The following is a 24,142-nucleotide window of genomic DNA, read 5'->3' as shown; positions in this document are numbered from 1 at the left end:
GGCACTTTTCAAGAAATGGCTTCACACCATGACAGAAGAAACTTGCGAAGTTCTGAACATTCCACCACCTGAGTTAGATCAATTGCTAGCCCGTTTTTTTCTGAGCGACGGGACTCACTGACAGCGCTCGTACGGTAAAGCCTGCGTACAACGACTGCTCGATGCCGGCGTTCCACCAACTGTGGCTTCACAACTAAGCTAAGCGGGCACAAAAATCCAGCATTACTCAACCGCTATTCTATGGCCAGTGCAGACCAGCAGCGTCAGATGAGCAACATACTCGCCGGTATACAACCTGCATTTGATCCACAATCGACCGCGACCGGAAGTACAAGCCTGATGCCGGCCGAACATACACCGCGACCGATGGCCGGTCCTTCGTATGCTATTCGAGGTCCCTTGTCGTCAATGCATCAAAATGCCCTCCATCAGTTTCCGCAACTACCAGGGATGTTCTCAAATGCACAAATCAGTGGTGGATCGTTCAACTTTACCTTCAACATCACCGGAAATAATTCCCTATCTCAACAGTCTTCGCCTGTATATCACGTGTCGTTGCATCGCCTCCAAACGTCGCCGACCCCGGTCGCCGACCTTCAGTGATCTTACTCCGATTCCGACTCAGATTGAATGATTCAACCGATAACATAATTAGACTTTCTCGTTTGACGTTTTATTCATTGTTCTTTTTCCAGTGTACATGAATTTCGATTACAATGATATAAAATACGAACGGTTTCACTTGAAAACATTTTGCAGTGTCATGTGTGTGAGAGTGACGTTGTTTGAGTGTACCAGCTGAGGGGCGAATAACTCTATAGGTTAAGTAATATCCATCCGCCGACCCAAGAATTTACTTGTTCGACGAAGTTACCAACGTGTGTAATTTGGGAACATATGTAATAATAACAGAACTCCATGACCTTGCCCTTACGTTTGTGTGGTGCGGAAGTTATTTTCACTCGCGATGCGGTGTATCCTTGCTGTATTTTCACTCGCTTCGCTCGTGAAAATACGGCCGCAGGATACACCGCATCACTCGTGAAAATAACTTCCGTACCACACAAACGTCAAGGCAAGGTCATGGAGTTCTGTCAAATGATATGATAGTACACTTAACCAATAAAAAACCCTGAGATGGAATGGAGTGAAAATTTGGACCCTTAATTTCAATCATTTCCCCCTACGTTTCGAAGCCCGAATTTCTAAATCTTACCCCGAAAATGATTTGTCGCCCCTTTTAGAACGTAAACTTTGACCTCATTTCCATGAGTACACACATCTTTGTGGCTATACCACTTCTACATCATAGTTGTATGTTTGCTTTGCAGTGGGAGACCACGTGATCTGCCCTTCGGGAGCCGGACAGATGGTCGCCTGCTCATCTCGAATGAATGTCCCTAATATGGTTTACATTGAAAGGTCTCATCGGAAAAGCAATACAAGAAGATTAAAGCTATCGCCAACTGAACATGGCGACTCTGGCGTGTGATCGAGGCCAAAGTTAACAGCTAACATTTTGAGCTAACCTGCATGCAACTCTCACGAATCTTCGTGCATATATATCTCACGGGGCCTCCATACAACTATCACGGACCTGTATGCAACTCTCAACAACCTCCATGCAACTCTCACTCATCTCCATGCAACTCTCACCAACCTCCATATGCATCTCACGGACCCTGCATGCAACTCTCACACCAGTCAATGCAACTCTCACCAACCTCCATGCAACTTGAGCGAACCTCAGTGCAACTCTCACTGTTTTCGTCTTGCTTGCAGCTCGTTTTTTACCTGAACGCATTCGTGTTGGGGAACTGTCCACGTGTTTGCGGGGGGTGGGGGTGGGGCTTGGTTGGGGCAGAGCATTCTTGAATTGGGTCCACTGTATGTTGCATTCGGTTTAAATGAAGGCACTTTTGAGTTGAGAAAAAACCAAATGTGAACTGGAGTCCACTGCATTTGGTTACATTGTGTGAATGGGATTCTATCTTATTTTATTTGACTCTCATTTTACTTCAAATAGACTGTGCCACAATGTGGTTAATAATAAATCAACCCATCATTAAAGTGACTAACTTTGCCCAGACAATACGGAAGCATATAAGACGTCACAACGCGTCAATTAACAACATATGACGTTTCTATTATATTCAGGTGTTTTCTGTCATTGAGCCAGGGGATCTGAAAAAATGACCCGAGAGTGCAGCATGTGCAGTGCAACGAGCAACGCGCTTAATAGGCAACTCGAGTTGCCTCGTTTGTATGATGTCGTCGTGTCGCTCGATTAAGTCAAGCGAGATGGCATGGAAAACTGACATGTCGTTTTTTCACGCAGGTGATGAGTCGCCTGTCGCTTGGACGAGTTTCTTTGTGTACAAAGCTACGTTTAATGCATCTGAATTTTGAAAAAAGTAATAAAAGTGAGCGCATATATCAAAAAGGACCAAAATAATAGATTAGTATTGGCAATGTTACAAAGTTCAACAACTTTATACAAATGTATGAATGAGTAAATCCCTGGACTGTGTAAAAATTTAGTTCAATTACAACTACAGGGACCACTTTGAAGTCTGGGACCACTTAGAGGTCTTCACATACGACTCTCTATGACTGTGTGTGTGTTGAGATGAATCAGGGCGTGTTGTTTCGGGCAGTGTGTGGCGGGCCTAACAATGAGCGTGAAACTTGTATTGTTATAACACTCATTCATTGCAGTACGCCCGATTGTTGCTCCATTCCATATTTGAGACCAAAATAACGCGACACACTATAAATGACAGGGCGGAAGTCTCTATTTTAACCAATTTGGAAAAAAGATATAAAGGAATGAAATTGCAAAGTTGTCGGCCTTTCAAAACCGTTCAGGTGCGTGTTGAATGGAGGTCGCGGTGAATGAACTCTGTTCAATCCGTGTTCACTGTTATTCCTTGTATTTCAAAGACGGGAGTTATTACATAGTGAATATATGAATATATAATGAGAGCGAGGCGCCAACATTTTGAGGAACGACAATAGCTCGTTCTTTCCATGCAGTCAATCAGAAAAATGAATATGCAAATATTTTGCCACTTTCGTTAAGCCAATCCAAAAACATGTGAACGAAAGGAACGAAAACTCTGTCGTCGTTTTCGTTCAGCCAATCAGAACAACGGATTGCATACGAAAAGAACGAACATTGCAGCGTCCAGCCAATCATAGGGCGTGTATCATTCCTTTCGTTTCGTTTCGTCCATGCATTTAGCAAGTTCGCTATTTCACCGAAATAAGCAAACAGTTGGTGTTTTCGGCGTCGAGTGCGGAAGCACCTTTGGGTAGAGTAGCTGTGGCCTCATATACAGATATTAAGATTCAAAATTTTAAAGCCATTTGAGTAAGAAAATCTTTGATACTGGTTGGATATTTTATTTTCCTCATAGAGTTAACACAGGCATGGCGGCCATTTTGAATGTCAAATATCGGTAAATGTCAGGTAATCAATCTGATTCACTAGTACCAAACTTTGCACGTTTACCCCAGACTTTATTTTTTATTTGGTAAGAGTATGGTTTAAAGTTTCATTGAGGAAAGATTGAGCGAACGTTTAAATCTTTCACTTTCGAGGCGCATACTACCTTAAAATAGATGTGTATTCTTGCCAAAATATTATATATTTCTTCCTTTTTTATCCAATTCAAGATTGGTCCACAATTTGCTCACCTGGATATACCATAAGATAGTACCATCATAGATATAAAAAGGTCCTTGTTCTGGGTCTGGTATTTGGTTTATAACCAATTGAAGTATGTAAAGTGTAAGGGCTTATTTTGCATTGAACAATGGATGCAGAAGAGAAGCTGCACTCACGACCATTCTATAAACTGTCTATCAAAGCGACAATGACAGTGGTCGCCGTTTTGCTTACGTTCATCGTTAATCCAGTACCAATAGTTTATGTTCTCTTGTAGCTTTTCAATTACCATTATTAATCAAACTGGGAATCTTTTTCCAAGACTTTTACGGCAGCGCCGAGCCATCATTTTCAGTAAAATAAACATCCCCAAAAGTGGTCCAGAAGCTAACGATCCCGCATATACGCATAAATTTTGGCGCGGCAGAAAGCAACAATTGAAGGAGCAATTGAAAGTAGGTCACAATTTCTAAATGTTGATAATTTTGTAGCCTCATCCTTAGAAAACTCGTGGCTTACAGTTCATTCTTTATAAGTGATCATGTTTTAGATGTTTGTAATCAAGATATAATTTTCACTTCAAAATGCAAAATGATTTTGTGAAAACTGCCGTGATTTGTCCAAGCACAATCGGATTCTCCACGGGAAAGTTTCGTAACGGTTAGCATCGTTTCGATGCATTCATAATCATCAGTGTATGATGCGCAAATGATTATCTATATTCAACTTCGAGAAATAAGAAATAAATGATACACAACAGAGATTATATGCGGTATGCGGTGGTCGTCACACCCCGCGACCGTACTAGGTACCCTCGAAAAACTCACCACGTTTATTACACAATTCCCCCCCTTACAACGTATTGTAAACAACGGGGTTTTACAAGACATATAAAACTGCATTACAGGTTTTAAAGAATATAATTATACATAACACATTACTCGTGTCGACATCGTGGAGTTTCGACCAAGACTGAAGACAAAGGGCATTTACACCAATATATACGCATTCAACACCTGCTGACACAAGCATCAATCAAAGGAATTCTCTTCTGTTACGGATACATAGTAATTAAATGAGTTTCTTGACTACAAAGCAATGTCAGAATAGTTATCAGAATCTGCCAATAGAGCTCTTGGTTACATATGATCGAAATTTAAAGCCATAAAAACATGGGATTCCAAACATTTACAAAACTCTACGATAGTTGTGTGGTTCTTATAATGGGTTACTGCTCAGGTGTTTGGGGTTATAAGAATGACAAACATTGTAACAAAGTACAAATCAGAGCACTGAGATATTTTCTCGGTGTACATAGATGTGCACAAATTGCAGCTGTGATTGGAGACACCGCATGGTTGGGTTTCTCCGAAAACTAGGCATTATGTAATTATGACCAGACTTTGGAATAGGTTTGTAAAAATGGATGACAGTAGATTATGTAAGCGTGTTTTCATGTGGGACAACTCGTGTGTAAATAATTGGAATTTCAAAAATAAATGACATTTTTGATTCTGTTGACAATGATGTACTAGACAATGGAGGTCTTTGTGATATTCGTAATTTAATAGAGAAAGTTTTTGTTGATGTAGCAGACTCATGGTCAAGCAATATAAATAGCATACAAAATTACGTACTTACAGACAAATCACTTTACAAAAGGGAATCATATGTGTCATGTAACTTGGATCGTAGCACACGTTTTTTCTTGGCTCAATTTAGATTTAGAATCTTACAATTAGGGGTAGAAACAGGAAGATTCAGAGGGGAAGCTTTACGGGATAGAAAGTGTATGTTTTGTGAACAAAACGTTATCGAAGATGAAATTCATTTTCTCATACATGGTTCTTTATACAATGAATATCGTGAGAATATATTTGATATGGCTGGAAAACATATCCATGCCTTTCGAGATCTTACTGACTCACAGAAACTGGAACACTTACTTAAAAACATTAAGCGAAGCACGGGCTTATGGAAAAAGACAATCCATATTACGAAAAACGATAAGAATTAAGCTTCGTCATTGATCATTTTCCCACTGTAATAATATAAGACAAGAAGCGTTTGTAATGTTTCCCTCTCTCATGTATTTGGGCACAGTCCCTCATATGAAAATGAAACACTTTTTAAAAGTGACTAATAAGCCCGTTGAGGCTTGGTGTAATTTCACTAGTCACTATAATTAATATCTATCTATATGCTCATCTTCGAAACGCATATAATTGTTCAAACCTTACACATCGTTGCAGAACAGATTACCCGCACAGTTGGCAAACGCACTGCCGCTTCGCACTGAATTCAGAAGTGGTCACCTCTAACCCTTTCATTTCCATGGTTTGACTCAATCTATTGTTGTCAATAGTGAGTGTGGAGTTGTTTACAGAGAATTGGGGTGAACAGGTTAAATTGAGATAAAAAGCACCCAAACAATAGAGATAAAGAATAAAATGACGACACATGGAGAGACGTGGTAGAACAAAAAAATTTAATGGGTCTAATAAAGTTGGCCGTGAAACCTCTCTCAGTCTCAATGATTGAACCATCGAGGCAGCACATGGCCATGGGTCATATACGATTGGACCATGAATGGTAGAGGTAATGGCGTGAACATACGTATTTGGTAGGAAGAATTCAAACCCGTATCTCCAGGATTAAACCAACGACGTGGTTCCTATACCATCCGCTTCCGCACGATTTCAGCCAAATATGCTGTAGCATTAGTGGCTCGCTTTCCCGTTTTGGTACTGCACTGGCGAATTTCGTGTTGGTCGGTGGCTTGCATGCACACGCTGAACACATCAGAGTTCAAAAATTGCTGAAATGTCTGCTAGAGTATTTCAATCACATCGTTAAATTTGACACAATAATTCTACAACACACAAGCTGGCAGGCTGGGTTTAAGTTGTCGCATAGTTATGAAATGAACAAAAGTTTGCATCTAGTTCAACTCGTAATCTAGAAGGTCAACACGCATGACAAAATGGACAATAACAATATTTTCAAGTTACTCAAAACATGCACATAGTGGTAATAATTCTCAAAAAGTACTTTCACAGAAAGTCAAATGCTTAGTTGACGAGTACACCATATTCATAACATTGGATGCACATCATAAACATCACTAAACCGTAGATTGCACTATGCAGAAAATCACTGACCTTCAACACATGCATGACACAACACATTTATATGCATCACTTTATTAGACAGAGGCATAACTACTAAGGTAAAAAAAATCAAGGGCATCTGATTGGCAAAGCTCCATACTTTCGCTTATTGGACTCAAAGATTATATTATTCTATCATCATCATCATTATTATCATCATCATATTCATCATCATCATCATATTCATCATCATCGTCGTCATCATCATCATCATCATCATCATCATCATCATCATCATCATACAAACTTCTCTACAAATTAGAGGTATCTATACTGTCAAGATTTATTTTCAATATGATATAGCTCCACAGCCTAACAATATCATGACTAAAGTATTCGCATTTTAAAATGAAAAAAAATCAAAGCAGTTTGTGGCATGCAGACAAGAATGATTACACATAATTTGCAAACTTTGGGTGATTGATAAGAGGGAAAATTGCTATTATATCATACCAGTATATTGATGGTGCAAATACAGCGATATGATTGGTCGAAACGCGAAAAAGAAACGTGGTATATTGGCGATATTCCACGGCTGGCATTGCGCTAGCTCTCAGCTTGAGAAAAATTGCTTTTATGACGTTCCACGCCAGAATTTCAATAAACTGTTATGATGTAATAGCAATAAATCACACCCAGCGACGGTTTACCACTGGATTTTGACCATTTCACTTCATATATGCACTCGCATGTATGTCGTGAACTGGTCAAAATCTCGTGGTATACCATCGCTGGGTGTGCTTTATTGCTTAAATATATCATAACTGATGGTCTTCTTATTTAGGGAATATCCATGGGATTGTACATACGTATTGATAGATTAATCACAAAAACAAACTTACAAACAAACAAACAAACAAACAAACAAACAAAAACAAAAACTGAGAAACACATGTTATATAGGTCATTAATATAAAACACGCTATAAAACAGAGAACTTGTCAAAAAACGAACGATTTTCTTGCTGTACAAAGAAGCACATATCGTTACATTTATTTTCAAAATTTATTGTTTTTTATAAAGATGTATAGCAAGAAAGTCTTATAGCCTTTACATCTGTCAAAGTCACTACAAAGAGTACAACTAGTAGTTTTGTTCCTTGGAGTTATTCAAAGTATTTCAAAGGCCACTGCCAGTTTCCAAATAGTTAATATTATGTAAAAACGACACTTTTTGTACAGTAACATAATTACGACATCGTCAAAACTAATCAATAGCATGAATAGCAATCTAACTTTGATAATTTTCACCAAACACCCATTATAGTAAATTGGTCCTTAACATTGTATAAATGTAGACGAACCAACGGTTGTGACAATAAACAAAGAGTCACGGGGTGAAAATTAGCTTTTGTGCACAACATTGTGTCGACATTTTTATTTATTTGTTTATTTGTTTACACTAAAACCTAATAGGTCAAGCCAAGTAACTGGATTCATTCAATATAAAAATCTACATAACAAAGCAAAATCGAGGACAAGAAGAGCACAAACAAATAAAAAATCAGACCCACAAACATGAAATACATTCAACACCTAAGGCTTATCAGCGGCGAGGGATGAAGAACTCTAGACACTTTGGTTTTAAAGGCACAAAAACTAGAAAACAGATCAACATCAAAACGATAGACACTATTTAAAAGATTCATTGCCCGCGATGAAAACGTATACTTTCTGAGATTTACTTGATGATTGGTTACTCTGAATAAGTCAGAAGACCCGAGACTCCTCGAAGGGACGCAAAAATGAAGCTTGCTGGTGACATCTTGACAATCGGCAGAAAAATCGGCACACTTGTGACACAAACTTTGTTTCAAGTGTAAGGCTGTATTATGCATCAGTCAAATGTACATAATATCTTTCAATGATCATGTTGTTTCGGTTTGAACTTCCGCACATACTCTTCTCAAGGCGAAGGTTTCTTATGAACAAAAAACTTGAGAAATGTGATTAGAACTGTATCAAGTGTTTTAAGGTATTAATAATACATGTACGATCAAATGTGAGGTGCCTCTCTGTGGCTGGAAATGATGACGAAGTTCTAGTTGCATTCTTCTTCTTCTTCTTCTTCTTCTTCTTATTATTATTATTATTATTATTATTATATTATTATTATTATTATTATTATTATTATTATTATTATTATTATTTTATTTGAAATCACAGAGTAACATAGACAGAGTGGCAACACTTCCATGCCTTTTGTTCCATGGTCGTCTCGGTAGACTATTGGCTTTTCATATTAAAATGAGCTTCAAAGGTGTTAAACTTTTTGGAGGCTTTGTTAGTGGTTGATAATTACACGAGATTATGCGAAACATACGACGAGATGGCATCGTACTGCCAGTCGCGTAGCAACCATAGTAACTTTGTGAGCTCTCAGGCCAGAAACACTGCTTCATGCCAATCAAAACATAACATGCCAGCAGTTTCATAAACATGTCCTTTCTTGACGCACGTGTAAAAGACGGTATGACTGACCGTAAACCATTGAGTAAAACCAGACAGTATTGATAAAAGACTTTTAAATTTGGTTCAAACACACTCATTATATATTCATAAAAATATGAGAGGAATTTTTAAAACGGTAAACCCAACTTTCCTGAAGCTCAAAACACTCCCGTTTTGGCCAGCACATCAATTCCGATCAGCACCACACGACTTTGTCGAACATACTTTCGCTTAACAATTGGTGAAAATCCGAAAATTACCGAAGGGTGCATGGTCGGCACTCTTCGGAAAAGAGAGCCAAGAGCTTTGTGAGGTGAGGCAAACATAGATTGCTTACGTAACCGCTTCACGCCTTAAACAATAGCTGTTGCCACTCTGTCCATGTTACTCTGTGTTGAAATGCACTACACACACGTCTCAGCACATTGTACATTACAGAATAAAAAGTGAAATGATTAAAGTACAACCACACATATTTTACATCTCTCTGTAAACAATTTTGGAAATATAGCTGAACATCGTAGTTTTAATTATTTAAGCACGCAACGATTCGAATAGACTGAGTCATAGATGTTGATACTGAGACTGAGTCATAGATGTTGATACTGAAACGTGGAAATATAAATTTGGAAATTAAAATTCAAGAGTTACATGATCAACTAGAATCACTGCGATTTTTAGTGTTCAAATTAGGAATTTCACCATTTCTTACGCGTCGAAAGCTCGCACGCCGATACGACATATTGAGTTCTAGGTGAGTTCAGGTAACGATGTGATATTGACTGTAAAGGCTTACATATGTAAGGACACACAAATCGAAAAAGAAGGCTCCTTTCAGGCTACGATAAATACCTTCAGTTCAAGTGATACAAAATGCAAATGTGATAATGACTTACATTCATTGTGTGACTTAGCTTGAGGGCTGCATTTATTCCTTTACGTTACAGCAATACAGTCACAGATGGTTTTCATGCAGATAACTAATTGCCTCCGTAGTCTTTTGAAATCTTGTCCAAAATTTTCAAAGCGAAATTTGAAATTTAAGGTAACCGCTTCGTTTCTTTAATATCAAAGAACGAAAACCAATTACTTCACGTTTCGGTATAAACATACCAATAAAGTGATTACATCAGATGTCGAAGGACAGAACAAGCTAATGGGGAATTGGTATCATGATGTTAATAGTATTTATACTTTAATGAATAGCTGATATACTGAAAAGAGCGTTATCATCCGGACTAATATACTATGATACACAAAACGAAAACGTGGGAGACTTGAAGATTATAAAGAAATGTATTTTAACTTTACTACTATGATATCTTTCAACACCTTTCAGTTGTAAAGTTATATTATGTCAGTTGCGTGCGATAAATCATGCGGCTAGCAGTTCAAATCTAAGTATCACTAAAAAGATGCTTGGGACTTCTCAGGCCTGTAGAGGTGGTTTATCGCACGAGTACAATCCATTCTATTTCTAAACAATTAACAGCATCACATAGGTACATTCTCCAAAATGTTGGGCGCTAATACGTCGTCTGGAAAATGATTTTTTAAGTGTTTGATATTTGGTCATTTAAGTTCAGTTATATGGTCAGAAGCATTGAGAGAATTTATTAAACCGTGGACCAGATTTTACTCGTCAGATTTGTTCGATTTTTCCTAATAGGCCAATGCCCCAATAATAATGAATACTTACTACAATCGCGCTTGTTTTCAACTGTTTATGCTAATATGGAGTTAATTCAATCAAATCATGTCGCTCTCTCCGTACCGAACGCTTTCTCTCTTGCGGCGACCAGTTTAAGTTACAGAACCTGTATCCGAGCTAGAAGAAGACGAGACAATATCAACTTTCTCGTTTCGTTGCTTTTTCTTTGTTTCATTGCTTAGCTCTACCTGTCGTCGATTAGATGTTTTAGCTAAATCATGGTTGAAGGTGGTGGGGGATCTGTGAAATTGGATTTGAGTGACAGTGATAACGTCAAATGGTCTTCGTTGGCTTCAATGTACATGTTGAAAATCGTTTTCTAGTCTTCTATTGATGGTCCTGCGTGCTTGTAGTCTCCACATCCGGACGTTTGTATGCGATACTCGAATCACGACCACCAACGCTATTGATGTCACTTGCATCGTCGCTGCTCATCTCTGCAAAGACGCTGTCTTCTCCAGGTAGTATGAGAGGGTGGGATTTAAAACCTGGACTTGGTACGGAGCCTGAATCTTCACTGATCATTGCAGACGATTTTACCGTTGGCCTTTAATGGAGTGAAGAAATGAGAAGTTTAAACTTAATACTCCAGCTAATGATTTTATCAGAAAAGAAAGAAAATTTGGAACCTCAAGTTTATAATGTAATTACAAGAGCAGTACGACAGTGCAGTACTTAAACAAATTTACATTACACCGCGGACACACTAACACACACATCACACACAGGCACACATCCTCCCTCCCCCTCTCTCTCTCTCTCTCTCTCTCTCTCTCTCTCTCTCTCTCTCTCTCTCTCTCTCTCTCTCTCTCTCTCTCTCTCTCTCTCTCTCTCTCTCATGTTCTTAAATATTAGACCACTTTCTCAAATGCACATTAGATTTTTATCTCGAAAACAGTTTACTACATTTTGCTAGTGACAATCATAAGATAATATTGATATGTAAGATACATTTTGTGTTCTGTTTTCACGTCAGCTAGTAATGTATTTTATGAAATTGCAAACTGTTTGAAATAATGAGAAAAGTGTCAATTCACAGGCAAATACAACAAGGGAGAATTTTCAGTCCACATCTGCTATTTTTCGATTTTAGCTAATACGTCCGCAATTCATATCTCAATAACTTCTGTCTCAAATGCTTAGCTATGGTACTGAAAGCGTGGAAAACGACAAAAAGTGACAACATTGACAAGGTGAAGCACAACCTAAATTCTCTGGTAGCCCAGTTCTCACAGCATTTTTCAAAATGTCTAGACGGTTCAAACAAAGGTCTCCGAGCATTAAAATAATTTAATTTCTTTAACAACGATTTATTTCTGCTATCCAATCGCTTTCTATCTCCGCATTAACCTTCTATGCTAGTCGAGGTGCTCGTTTGATTATTTAATCAATATTACTATAATGCTATCACACCAAGATGGGTTCCAATGCGAGTCCGGATCGGATCTCTCAGTGGCGTACTCCACACATCGATATAAGATTATTTAACGCAAAGGTATTTAGGATCGTCCATCTTTGTTTGGGAGTGGAGATTTAGCCGAGCGGTTCTCTCTGTGGCCTCTCCGCTAGGCGACTGATGCCGTATGTTGTGGGTTCGAACCCGATTGAAAACTAGCCGTATTTTCTACCCTGGGTTGGTATCTCTGCTTGTGGACAGAATTGTCCCCGAGGTTATCGTTCGCCCAGTTAAAGCGATGAATTCGCTTCTTCGCTTCGATAAAGTTTGTATGTGCGATGTGTGATAGTGAGCATGCGTGCGTGAGTGCTTCACGAACTCTACAACGTGTGGAGCGGTCTCAGTCAGAAAAAATATAACAACTTAGCCGGCTATTGAACCACTCTTTGTCAGGGAGTGGAGATTTAGCCGAGCGGTTCTCTCTGTGGCCTCTCCGCTAGGCGACTGATGCCGGATGTTGTGGGTTCGAAACCGATTGAAAACTAGCCGTATATTATAACACAGACTTACTGGACAAAAACCATTTACACAAATGTACAGAAGACGAGATTGAATTGAAGTGAGCTTGACAGGGATTTAAATTAAACTATATGAGAAGTTGCGAGACTTTAGCGTGCGATATGCACAGGTGTATGTAAAACCGGGGATTGCTACTTTAAACCACTCGAATGGAGTACCTGACGTCACTGTGTCTTAACATTCCTTGACTTAATCTTGTCACAACTGCTTCAGCAACTTTAGAGACAAGTACATCTTGCCTACGGAAAAGATAAAGAGGTAAGTGTTATACTGGAAAAGAAAACAAAACTTGGCATATTGCATTTGTTATTAATGAGCCTCGATATGTATGATGAAAAGCTTTAGTAAACTTAAATTCTAATCAAAAGAGAAAGCTTAGTCGATGAAAATGTAATTGGCTCACGTTTCAGCCGATGTCGGCAAATGGACACGTGTGCCTTCCCATTCTTTGAGGTGCCCTTCAAGCTGGTGCATTTTTCTGGCAAGGTCCTGTTGGCTGGAATCAGAAATACGGCAACGGGCGTTAAGAATTTAAGTGACCATAAGTTACAAGATGGAAACTACGATCATTCTGAAAAGAAACTGTGAGTATAAGTCTGGGTGCATGTTCAGAACTTAAGTGACCATAAATTACAAGATGGAAACTACGATCATTCTGAAAAGAAACTGTGAGTTTAAGGTCAGTCTTACCACTTTAGAAGCTGTCCAGCTGACTCTCTGGTCTTCTTACTGTTACCAACCAAACGAGAAGTGTTTCTTTTGATATCTCCTGTTCGTTGTTTCAGCTTTCTGGTTCTATGCTTGATCTTCTTTGCACTCTCAATGATAGTCTGATTCTGTTCCCGAATATAACCACTCGTACGTTCAAGTCTGCCCGTCTTCGCTTCGACTGAAAACAATTTGCGGTGCTCCTCATCTCTGACATAGCAACTCAAACAATGTGTGACAAATTCCTGGTTCAATGTATCTTTCGAATTTACTGTGGAATCGTCATAGTTGACTGCTGTTAACAATGTAAGGTAAGTAAGTAGTGCGATGAATGTTAAAATTGACAGTGTTGTGAAAATGTATCAGCTGCAAAATCCTTCACAGGGAAAGAGGGAGGGGCTCGCATTGCAGGGGCTAGCAGCCGAAATTGTGCTGGGATAGCGACCAGAAGACAGATCAGTAATCCCAAAACTTTGCACAAAGAGTAAAGCGTGATATACATTAGATATATTAAATAGGTTATCTTTGTCATGTTAAATAGTTACTTATCTATTAAGTCAAGTCTAAATATCTACGATACTGTTCTTTCTTAGCACATAGTTATTCAATTATTACTAACCATGCAAGCCATTCCCACCACTTCCAAACAGAATCTATGTACCAAATGTAACTATAATCCAATACGCCATTCTTGAGATATTGTACCAACTGGCAGACAGACGAACAGACTGACAGACAGATATCGGTACAACAATAGTTCAGGTATGTGAATACGTGAGCTAACAAACATATGATTGTAATCGTTTCAACCTACCGTTCCCGCGTGCACAGTTGCTCTCCTTCAACTTCTTGACGATGTTATCTCCAAGCAGATAAAGATACTCTATCAAGGACAACGGCTCAGGTAGAGTTGACCTCTTCATAAATTCTATATGCAAAATATACTTTTCGAATTTCCAAATCTCCACAGACTTTTCATTAACGCGTTGAATATCATAACTTGAAATATAAAATTGCAAAAGAGTGGTCATATATTGGAACTTTTATGCAACAAACGCTTATACATTGCAATAAATCAGTAATTTGATAATATATTAAGGTAGTATGCGCCTCGAAAGTGAAAGACTCAAACTTTTGCTCAAACTTTCCCATAAAACTTTCAACCATTCTCTTACCAAATCAACAACAAAAGTCGGGGGTTTCCGTTCAAAGTTTGGAACTAGCGAAACAACTAGTGCCAAAACATTTTGCGATATTTGAAATTCAAAATGGCCACCATCCCTGCGTCAACGCCACGGCACGAAATCAGTTATTGATTCAGCTACATCATTAAGTTTAGCAGATACTAGCAGTGAAAAATAGAAATGCAACTTCGTTCAAGATGATTTATTCAACGGTATGATGACAATAGGCACTAGGATCCTATTGCCTTTTCTATCATTAAAGACATCTTGAATATAACGTAAATTTTAAGGAAATTGTCTTACGTCTGAATACAAAATATTCCGCCACAACCTTTAGGCTCCCTTGAGCCTTCTATACCGTGGCTAAAGCACCAAGAAGAAATATTAAAGTTTTACTCTCTCTTATTAGAGACAAAGCAGCAGTATCATTATAATGCCTGAAGCATGATCGAATACCAATTACGAAATTTGCTTCACCTACAGCAAAGATAGGAACATCCAATGTGGAGTGATATATTGAACAATATTCATAATTCACATGAAGCAATATATGACGGGAAAATCTTCAACTCTGTTACATTATTTAGGTATGCCCTTCAAGGAACGGCTGTTTTGTGTTAGTTAAAAGCACTTCTTACCTGAAGATAGCGATGATTAAGTTTAATAGGAGGACGTTTCCCATGAAGAGATACACTGCCAGAAAACAAGTATACAGAAATGACGTGACAGTTGAAGGTGCATCCTCGTCCGCGTCCTCTTCTGCTAAATAAATAAAATAAAGAAGATTAACTCTATAGGCATGTTTGTTACTGATGTTATTACGTATTTCGTACAGACTGACGTACAGACTGATGTACAGACGTACATGTGTTATGTATAGTGTAGAACGTCAGCTACTAACCTCCTGGAATGTCATCGAGGAAAAGCTCTCCAAAGACTTGAAAATACGGTTTGTAGAATATGTCACGGACAGCATAAATTGACACTTCCTCTCCGGAGTGTTCGCCAACTAAAGCTTGAATGGCGACACCGTAGCCAATGAGGAAGACCATGAAGATTACGGTGAACCGGAACGTCGTGAAAAGCTGCACGAAGAAAATAAGATTGTTTTCATTTTAAATTAGTGAACGAGACAATCATGTTTCTTACAAATCGACGTACATGAAATCGCAACTCAAATGTTACTTTTGCAAAGAAAGAGTATCAACCAATAAGGAAAGACTTACCATGTGTTTAATCATTGACACCAACGGGCCAAATAATTTAGTTGCTGCGTACAGACGCAGAATTCTAAAGGCGAAGAGTGGATAATTTACGCCGTAAAATACACGAGCCAGAAGTCTTGTTGCAGTAAACCAGCGACAAAGAAATGCCGCAAGCGAAGTCATAATTGTTACCATGGCCAGTCTGTTCCATGTAAATTTGGTCCACTCTTTGATGTGCTTTTTGCGACTGAAATTTTCCTCCCGTCTGTACAGGTAAAACATCTGCAATATAAAGTTTGTTATCATCTCATATAATCACAATAAGAAGTAAAGGCATTTCGAATTTAGACACATTTTTCTAGTTAGCCGAAAAAAAAAACTTGTTAGCTTGCGTTGTAGTGGATTTTTCTCAAACAAAGAAAAGAATTCACCTGTGATAGTGAATTTATAGTGACATTCTTATTACCCTTAGTTTCTTATTTTTTCAAAACTGTTTTACCTGGCTTTAAATAAGTTAACATATGGTGATTTCGAGGACTTTTTTGGCAATTTGTCTCTTTCCCTTTTCAAGTTTGTTTCTTTCAATTTAAGATCACTTTTTACATAATTTGTTAATTTTTTCACCACCTCATCTCTTTTTAAAATCTCATTTCATCTATCCTGTAGCATGTCATAGCTGTTTAGTTTCTTTCTGTAATAAAAGTAGAGTGCACATCGGGGATATTTGGACTCACATACTTTTACAATTCTTTTATTATCTACCACTTTGGGGGCTCATTTTAAAACTCTCAGTGTAAGAAAATTTTCACCATCTTAGTTTTTCTCTATAGAGTTAACACAGGAACGGCGGCTATGTTGAATTTGAAACATCAGAAAAGTTTGAGTTATTTGCGATTTATATTCTTGATTTTGAAAGAGAATGCCCAAAAGATTCCCTAAGAAAATTTTGAGCAAAGGTTTATTTAAGTTTTTCACTTTCGAGGCGCATACCTTAAGGAATATTTGTTATCATCGAAACATGATAAAAGACTCTAAAACAAAAACATGATAGACGACGATTAACTTGGTACGTACCCACATTCTGGAATTGCTATTTATAATGTCAATTGACACTGGCCAAATTATGAAAGAGATGCTGGTGTAAATCATATCAATAATTAGATTGTATTGTCATAACGTTGTATTCGATTCAAGAAAAAACGGAAAGTGTCATAGAGTTAGATGTATACGAAGCGAAAAACAACATTACTAGTTATAATGATAATTTATATAATCAGGTAATGTATATTCTTAATAATTAGATAAAAAATAAGGTGGTTAATGGATTTGGTAAAAGTAAAATTATTGAAAAATGCGCAACTAGAGTTAGAGGATCAAACGAGAGGATGAGGAGGTGTTCGGTGAAGATAAACAAATACACTTCAAAATATATAATAAATAACTTCACAGATGGAGAAGGAAAACTCAAAAATGAAAAATCCATGAAACTAATTAATGTTTGCCGTTTTAGTGCCATAAAGAAATTATGAGCGTGTGAATCTGTAAAACTAGAAGGCAAGAAATAAAGGTGATGTTAGAAATATTGTAACCGAAGTTTTTCCCTCTAAAGGGAAGGTAACACTGCTCGACTAAGTCATTTTACAGTTCCGAAAGTGGTGATAAGGTCAAAGTAGTACCCTAGATATGCAACGGGAACAAAAAATCATGAAAGGGGAATGTCAAAACTCAATTTATCCGGGGAACTATAAAGGAGCCTATTGCAAGATGCGATAATGCTCATCTCCTCTTATTATATTTTGTGCAAAAATAAGACTACATAACCTATCCCTATGTCCGATATAGGTATACGAGAGATCATACTATGACAGAACCCCATGGCTGGTGAGTGCAAGCGCGCCGTACTAGCGGTATTTGCACGAGTGCTGCGGTGTATTCGGCGGCAGTCCTTTCACGAGCGAAGCGAGTGAAAGGATAGCCGAACACAACGCAGCACGAGTGCAAATACCACTAGTACGGCGCGCGTGCACTCACAGGCCATGGGGTTCTGTTATTATTACATATGTTCTGTCTTTTATTTGCATCATTTATCGAGAGAATCGACGATTAGTCGTGCGTACTACTTGTCTGTCAAAGCTTCAGGGCGACCATGCGGAGTTATATAACATTGACATCACTGTAATGAGGCATCGAATCAGCTTTCCCTTTTCATTGGTCAACGCCGCCACACCCTCTATTTGATTGGCTAAACTATTGTTTACTTGTTTATTAAGGATGACGTAAGAGGAACGTCTTTGGGCTCGAACTCTGCTCGCGCTCGCCCACACGTACGTACACATAAGTAGCAACATGCCGTAGATAGCCAAACGAAGAGAACTTTGAACATGGAACGCTTTTGATTTTCTTACATGTTGAGCTCGAAATTCTTCTGAATGATCGATACAAATAACAGTTTGAAGATTTTTACGGGAAATTTAAGAGTAAGATACGGCAAACGTAACTTGTCGAACGATCTGCAAATTTCAGTGTTCACCGTGGCACACAAGCGCTCACTCAGTCTCTGTTATCAATAGCGTGTAGGACACACAAGCACCGTAGAATAAACTGCATGTAAAAGTGACTTTTTATTGTACACAGAGAATGTCCGGTGAGAAAACTGCTGGCAAAAACGTCTCTGAAAATGTTAACTGTTTAGTTGGCTCCGCTGCGCCCGCAGTTATGTGTGTTTCGATGCGTGATGGCCGCCGTGTCCACCATTCAACAATTGAGCTATAGAAACGGACGTCGCCCGTTGTCAATGTTTTGGCTTCGCTGACAAACAAACTGCTCTTGCGGATAATAAAATTCATCCACACACGATAATAAGTACAGGCAATTTTCTTTGTCGTAGTTTTTAACCAGTAATATCGTGCATTTTACTATATAACGAGCATCGAACCAAAGTGAAACGAAATCTTGTAGACGACATTTTTTTGTGTTTACAAACATAAATAGTTCCGGGTCAAGATTGGTAAATACTCATTAACATAAAGGAATGGCATAATGTTTTTGGTATTGCACTGCAGTGCAAATACCGGTAGTACGCGCGCGCTTCGATGCAAGTAAACTGTTGTACATATGTAATAATGAACATTACTTAATATGAAAGCAATGATAAAAAGGACAAAAAGTAACATTGAATGGCAGAGTTCATTTAGCAAGTTTATTTTCACATTAAATGCTGATGCAAGCTTTATTATTATTATTATTATTATTATTATTATTATTGTTGTTGTTGTTGTTGTTGTTGTTGTTGTTGTAAGAAGTTTACAGGAGAACTATTATATAGCTACATCTCAAAATTAGGAGAGAACACGAACTGATTAGGGATGATTCAGTAGCACCATTGTTATCAGTAATTTTCGCGATTTTTCCATAAGAGTGCATAACACACAACGTTCGCACGAGAGCTATAAAAACGAAAGCCGATCACCTGTAATGGCTTTCAAAACATGTTTTTCTCAATCAAATTTCCCATACCTCCAATACAGAAAATGGCTCTATCTGAATAAATGGACCGTACCATAACAATGAGACAACTTATTTAATTAAATTTTATGCTACCTATTGCTTATAGAGCAATGCTTCTGAAGTCTCCGTCATATAAGATTGTAGCAAACAATAATGTTTCGTTTGCCGCCGTGTTTCTACTTACCGCTCTTGTAATTTCAGTGAGAATAGCCATCATCCACACATGAGTAATGATATCGGCTGGTGTGAATGTGTGGTCGAGTTGACAAAAAGTCAACACATACGCATATAGTAGCAGAAACATGACATACGATACCTAGCGGTACAAGAAAACGCCGTATGAAAGAGGGATGCATTATTAATGAATAGAAATTTTTAAAAAAAAAATTTATCATGTTTATTGAAACAATTTAACTTTGCAAAAAATGTGCTCATGTTAATCTGTATAGGTTATATTTTATGTGTTTTAATGAGTTCAAACTCCCTGCAGAATAAATTGATTGGTGTATATTAGCTTTTCCTTCGCACTGTAAAGTTTCCGTGTAATTCCTATCGAACGTCACAGCACAGATAGACACTGATTTTCTTAAAATTGTTTTCTAATTCGCAGATAACTTCTTTGTTATTAAGAAACTTCCCAGCTATCTTAATGATTGCCCACTTTACGAAATACCAGGTCAACATTAGGCAAATTTGAAAACAGGTTATTTGATGGATGTTAACCTGATGTTACAAAACGAGTACACATATAAATCATATGCACACCAGCGTAGAGTCAGTGTCTAAATCTTACAATACTTACGAAATGCGCTGTAAACTTTGCGATGGGTGAACTGTAGAATGCTTTGCATTTCTTGAAATAATTAAAAACTAAAGAGGAAAAAACATTATTAGGGTTACGTCATCATGGTGTCTTTTATGATGATTTCATAATATGTGCACGGGGTAAAAGCGAGTAAATGTTCATGATCAAAGGCAGGATATGCTGCAAATCTTATTAAAAGGTATAACATAATAGAATTTGGTTAGGCTTGGTAGAGTGTTTAACTTTTATAATCTTTGGCGGTCTATCACCTTAATTGCTAGGTTAGTTTTACGTAGGACGACGTGGTACTTAGCTTCATAGAGGCACGGCGCCATTTTAAGGGCAGGAACGATTAGAGGGTAGAAAGAAAAGGAATGTTTGAATGGAATTCACTCTGAAAACAATGAAATAGGGTCCGCCCTACAAAAAGCCGGCATTCATGATTGAAGGTTACATGTTTTTCTGGGAAATTTTGCGTTCAAATACATTAGATTTTTACTTCGTTACGACGACCTTAGTAAACTGTCAGCTGCTAAATGTAGATGGAACAGATTTAATGTTTCACTATAGAATATTAAAAGCAAATCAAATAAGTACAAGTGAATCAATTCCAGTAAAGTAAAAAAAAATACAATTGAAGGGGATATTTGCAATGATATATGGACAAACGGTATGCAAATATCGCAAACTGTTGCTCTAAATACCCTCCACGTAGAAAATACATTAATGCCACAGTCAATCAATAGAATTCTTTGCATATAAATATTAGACTTTATGGTGACCATATTGAATGCAGGAGCCAATAGCATTTTGCAAACATTGATGTGATTTTCAATTCTGTGTATAAATCAAAATGAAGTCATAGACATATCTTCATATAGTTCTATGATCATGTGAGTGAGAGCTATTACCTTTATTCCGATCGGTCGTTGTGACATTTGCTGATGAACTGGATTGTGATTGTCTTTCAGGTCGCGTGTATTCACTTTTAGATGCAATCATTACGCCTGTATCCTGCTCTGGCTGCTTTGTAGATCTATCAGCATCTTTAGTATCTTGCATTGGCTCCCTCATCTGACTTTCAGTATTTTCAGAAACATCTAATTTTATCCAGCCAGTGTGGGCGATAAGCCAATAAATTGGCGTAGTCAACGAAACCTGTGTACACAAACACAAATTTTATTCAGAATGTTGCAATACATCACTGAAAAACGTTGAAGGGACGGTGCAAGTGTGTCTGTAATGAGTATTGTAATAAAATGACGGGGCGATTGTGAGGTTATTTAGTATTGCACTGCTATTTATTAAACACTAGCAAAATCATCTCAATCAGGTAGGACAAAAAGCCCTAAATGTGGGTTCGATAAATTGTTGCAGATGTGATTGCTGACATGTAAGGAGTACCGGCAAGTTCCACCTCAATCTGTTTATACGATAATGATGGAACTTAAATAGATAGAAGCATGGAAATAAGCGCACAATAGCGGTGCAAAGTAAAAATGCGACTGTATGTAGACAAGACGGACAACATACATTGTCGTCAATCTGCTATACGTGACCATGATCGACATTATTCGGTACACGAATTAATTGCTCAGTTGTAGCCCACACCACTTTCTACTATGACAAAAATAGTATGGCTAGAGTCGGAATTAACCCAATAACATGGCGGCTAGCCTCTTTGAGTCGCCAGAGAACTACAGTCAGCTAAGCACAAAACGTAACACGTCTACAGGAAAACCCTCTTAACAATTTCAGTGCTGAAATTCACAATCGAAAGTTTTATCCGATCTTCGTAGTCTTAAGTAAACTATGTAGATTGGAATAAATAACGAAACAGCAGCTGCAGTGCCCGATGCAAAACACGTCTTTAAAATTTTCCTGTCGTTTACAACTACTGGCAGCTTGGGCCGGATCGATTCAGGCGGGGTTTAATTAAACACTGTTGGATACTTTTGAAAATACTCAAATAAAACAGTTTGCTCAGTCCCTAAGTATTGCCCGGTGATATCATGATATCATGCAAACATGACAAATCTACAAGAGAAATGACATGTAGGAATGCTTTAAGCTTGTTAGACAGCCTGAATATGAATAGGCAGGAGTATCAACCTATTAACATTTCAATTTATGGCAAGAGTGAAATATAACTGGCACAAATCAGTTTACAAAACACACATGCAGGTTGGATTGATAAGCTGAATATTAAACATTTCCACATGATGTGGTGTGATACAAAAAATTAGAGTCGATACAAAGAGGACGGTACTCAAAACATAAATGAGAATTATAGTATTAATATCGATGGCTTTAAATATTTAGCCATATGATAGTTGAGAAATTTGAAAATTTATGATCTTATTACAGGGGTATTTGAAGTGTGGTTAAGGGTATTGAGAGGGATCGAAAAAGAATCGAAATTCCTCACGTCCCCCACCGCTCGCTTTCGAATATTTGTGAATGCAGAATGGTGGTTCACTTGTCAATCTATATGACAAAGTCAAAGTATGATATCATTTTACCCTTTTCTCCGTGTGGGTTGTGTCAATGTGTCCATACCACTGCTTTCGAAGAGTTGTCTGGCAACAATCGAGGGACAGGAACAACTAAAAATATAGAAAATTACACTTTTTGCTGTTTTGTTATCAAAAACAAAATATTAACATACTTTGAATGATATTGCTACCGCATTGTTGTGAAATACAGATATATTTATTGTAATAAACTAACGCACAAAAGAGCCATGTTACAAAATATAATCATCCGTCTCACTTGAATTTTCACAAAATGAACGTAAGATACACTCAAATTAAAACAGTTTTCACGCTAAATATTGCTACGTTCAGGCAAAACGCTGGCTTTTATGACATTGAATAACTCATTACGACATTGATAGTATTGCGCTGTGCAAGTGAAAATGCTAAGACGGTTTACCTAATTTTCCTTTTATAAGTATAAAGTGAGTATTCATTGGCTTCACAATCCAAAGATTTAATATTTTCTTCTCACGGAGTGTCAAGAAAATGAAAAGTGGCATTACGTGTCTCAGTGTAAAAATGCCTCCCCAAGGTGAATGGATTAAATGACCTCTCGGAAGCCCGCCCATCATCTTCCAATTCCACCGCTGAATTCCTTATTAAGGCTGCATTAACAAAAACACCTCTTGGGGGATGGCGGGTGATTCTAAAAAGATTCTCAGTTTTTTTCAAATTCCCTCCCCCCAACACACACACATCCCCCTTCTGACTTTCTATATTTTTGAAGTCCCCCACAAGGAAGGCAAATGCGGCTGATATAGTGCTTCGGCCAAAATTGTAAAATCATAATACATAGGAATATATTGGGCAAACTATCAACATTGTCCCTTACAAAATATCTCAATTTATGTGCGTTTGATAAGTCATCATGTAAATGTACTTTGCTTGAAGTGGCAGTTACAAAGTGCATGTGTGTACAAAAATGATTTTTGTATTTCATTGATAATGTTGATTCACTATACAAGGCAGTCTATGAGAAAACTATGAAAACAAAATTCGATCCACCATAAAAATAGCAATATCTGACAGTGTGTATTTAAAGATGTTTGATAATTGATATAAATGTAATTGATTAGCACAGGGTGGTTAGACGTGCACATGTGTACAAGAAATTTCGTTTTGAAATTTCACCGAAAAGGTTGATTCACTTTACATATTAGTCTATGACAAAACTGTGATTTTTATTCCAATATAAAACTAGTAGTATCTGTCCGTTTATA

At 37.7% G+C, this 24,142-nt stretch overlaps 1 protein-coding gene across 3 annotated transcripts in view; it reads right to left on the bottom strand.

Annotated features, from left to right (window-relative positions):
• Positions 1–7,149: 7,149 nt before the first annotated feature.
• Positions 7,150–24,142, bottom strand: part of LOC139132619 (transient receptor potential cation channel subfamily M member 5-like) — a 95,662-nt gene continuing 78,669 nt past the window's right edge. Inside the window, exons 17-28 of one of the 3 annotated variants that reach the window (XM_070698897.1) lie at positions 22,908–22,991; positions 21,297–21,543; positions 20,383–20,450; positions 19,765–19,896; positions 16,095–16,355; positions 15,770–15,953; positions 15,507–15,630; positions 14,499–14,683; positions 13,667–13,979; positions 13,380–13,472; positions 13,135–13,215; positions 7,150–11,548 (exon numbers count right to left, since the gene is read on the bottom strand). In XM_070698897.1, the coding sequence (XP_070554998.1) occupies positions 11,329–11,548; positions 13,135–13,215; positions 13,380–13,472; positions 13,667–13,979; positions 14,499–14,683; positions 15,507–15,630; positions 15,770–15,953; positions 16,095–16,355; positions 19,765–19,896; positions 20,383–20,450; positions 21,297–21,543; positions 22,908–22,991 (1,992 nt within the window). In that variant the 3' untranslated portion in view covers positions 7,150–11,328. The remainder of the gene's footprint in view (positions 11,549–13,134; positions 13,216–13,379; positions 13,473–13,666; positions 13,980–14,498; positions 14,684–15,506; positions 15,631–15,769; positions 15,954–16,094; positions 16,356–19,764; positions 19,897–20,382; positions 20,451–21,296; positions 21,544–22,907; positions 22,992–24,142) is intronic. The other 2 variants (XM_070698907.1, XM_070698902.1) reach the window with 2 other exon arrangements.

This window comes from Ptychodera flava, chromosome 1 (assembly GCF_041260155.1).
Source record: "Ptychodera flava strain L36383 chromosome 1, AS_Pfla_20210202, whole genome shotgun sequence".
Lineage (NCBI taxonomy): Eukaryota > Metazoa > Hemichordata > Enteropneusta > Ptychoderidae > Ptychodera > Ptychodera flava.
The sequence above is the reverse complement of the archived record's forward strand: the minus strand, read 5'-3'. Positions and strand labels throughout refer to the sequence as shown.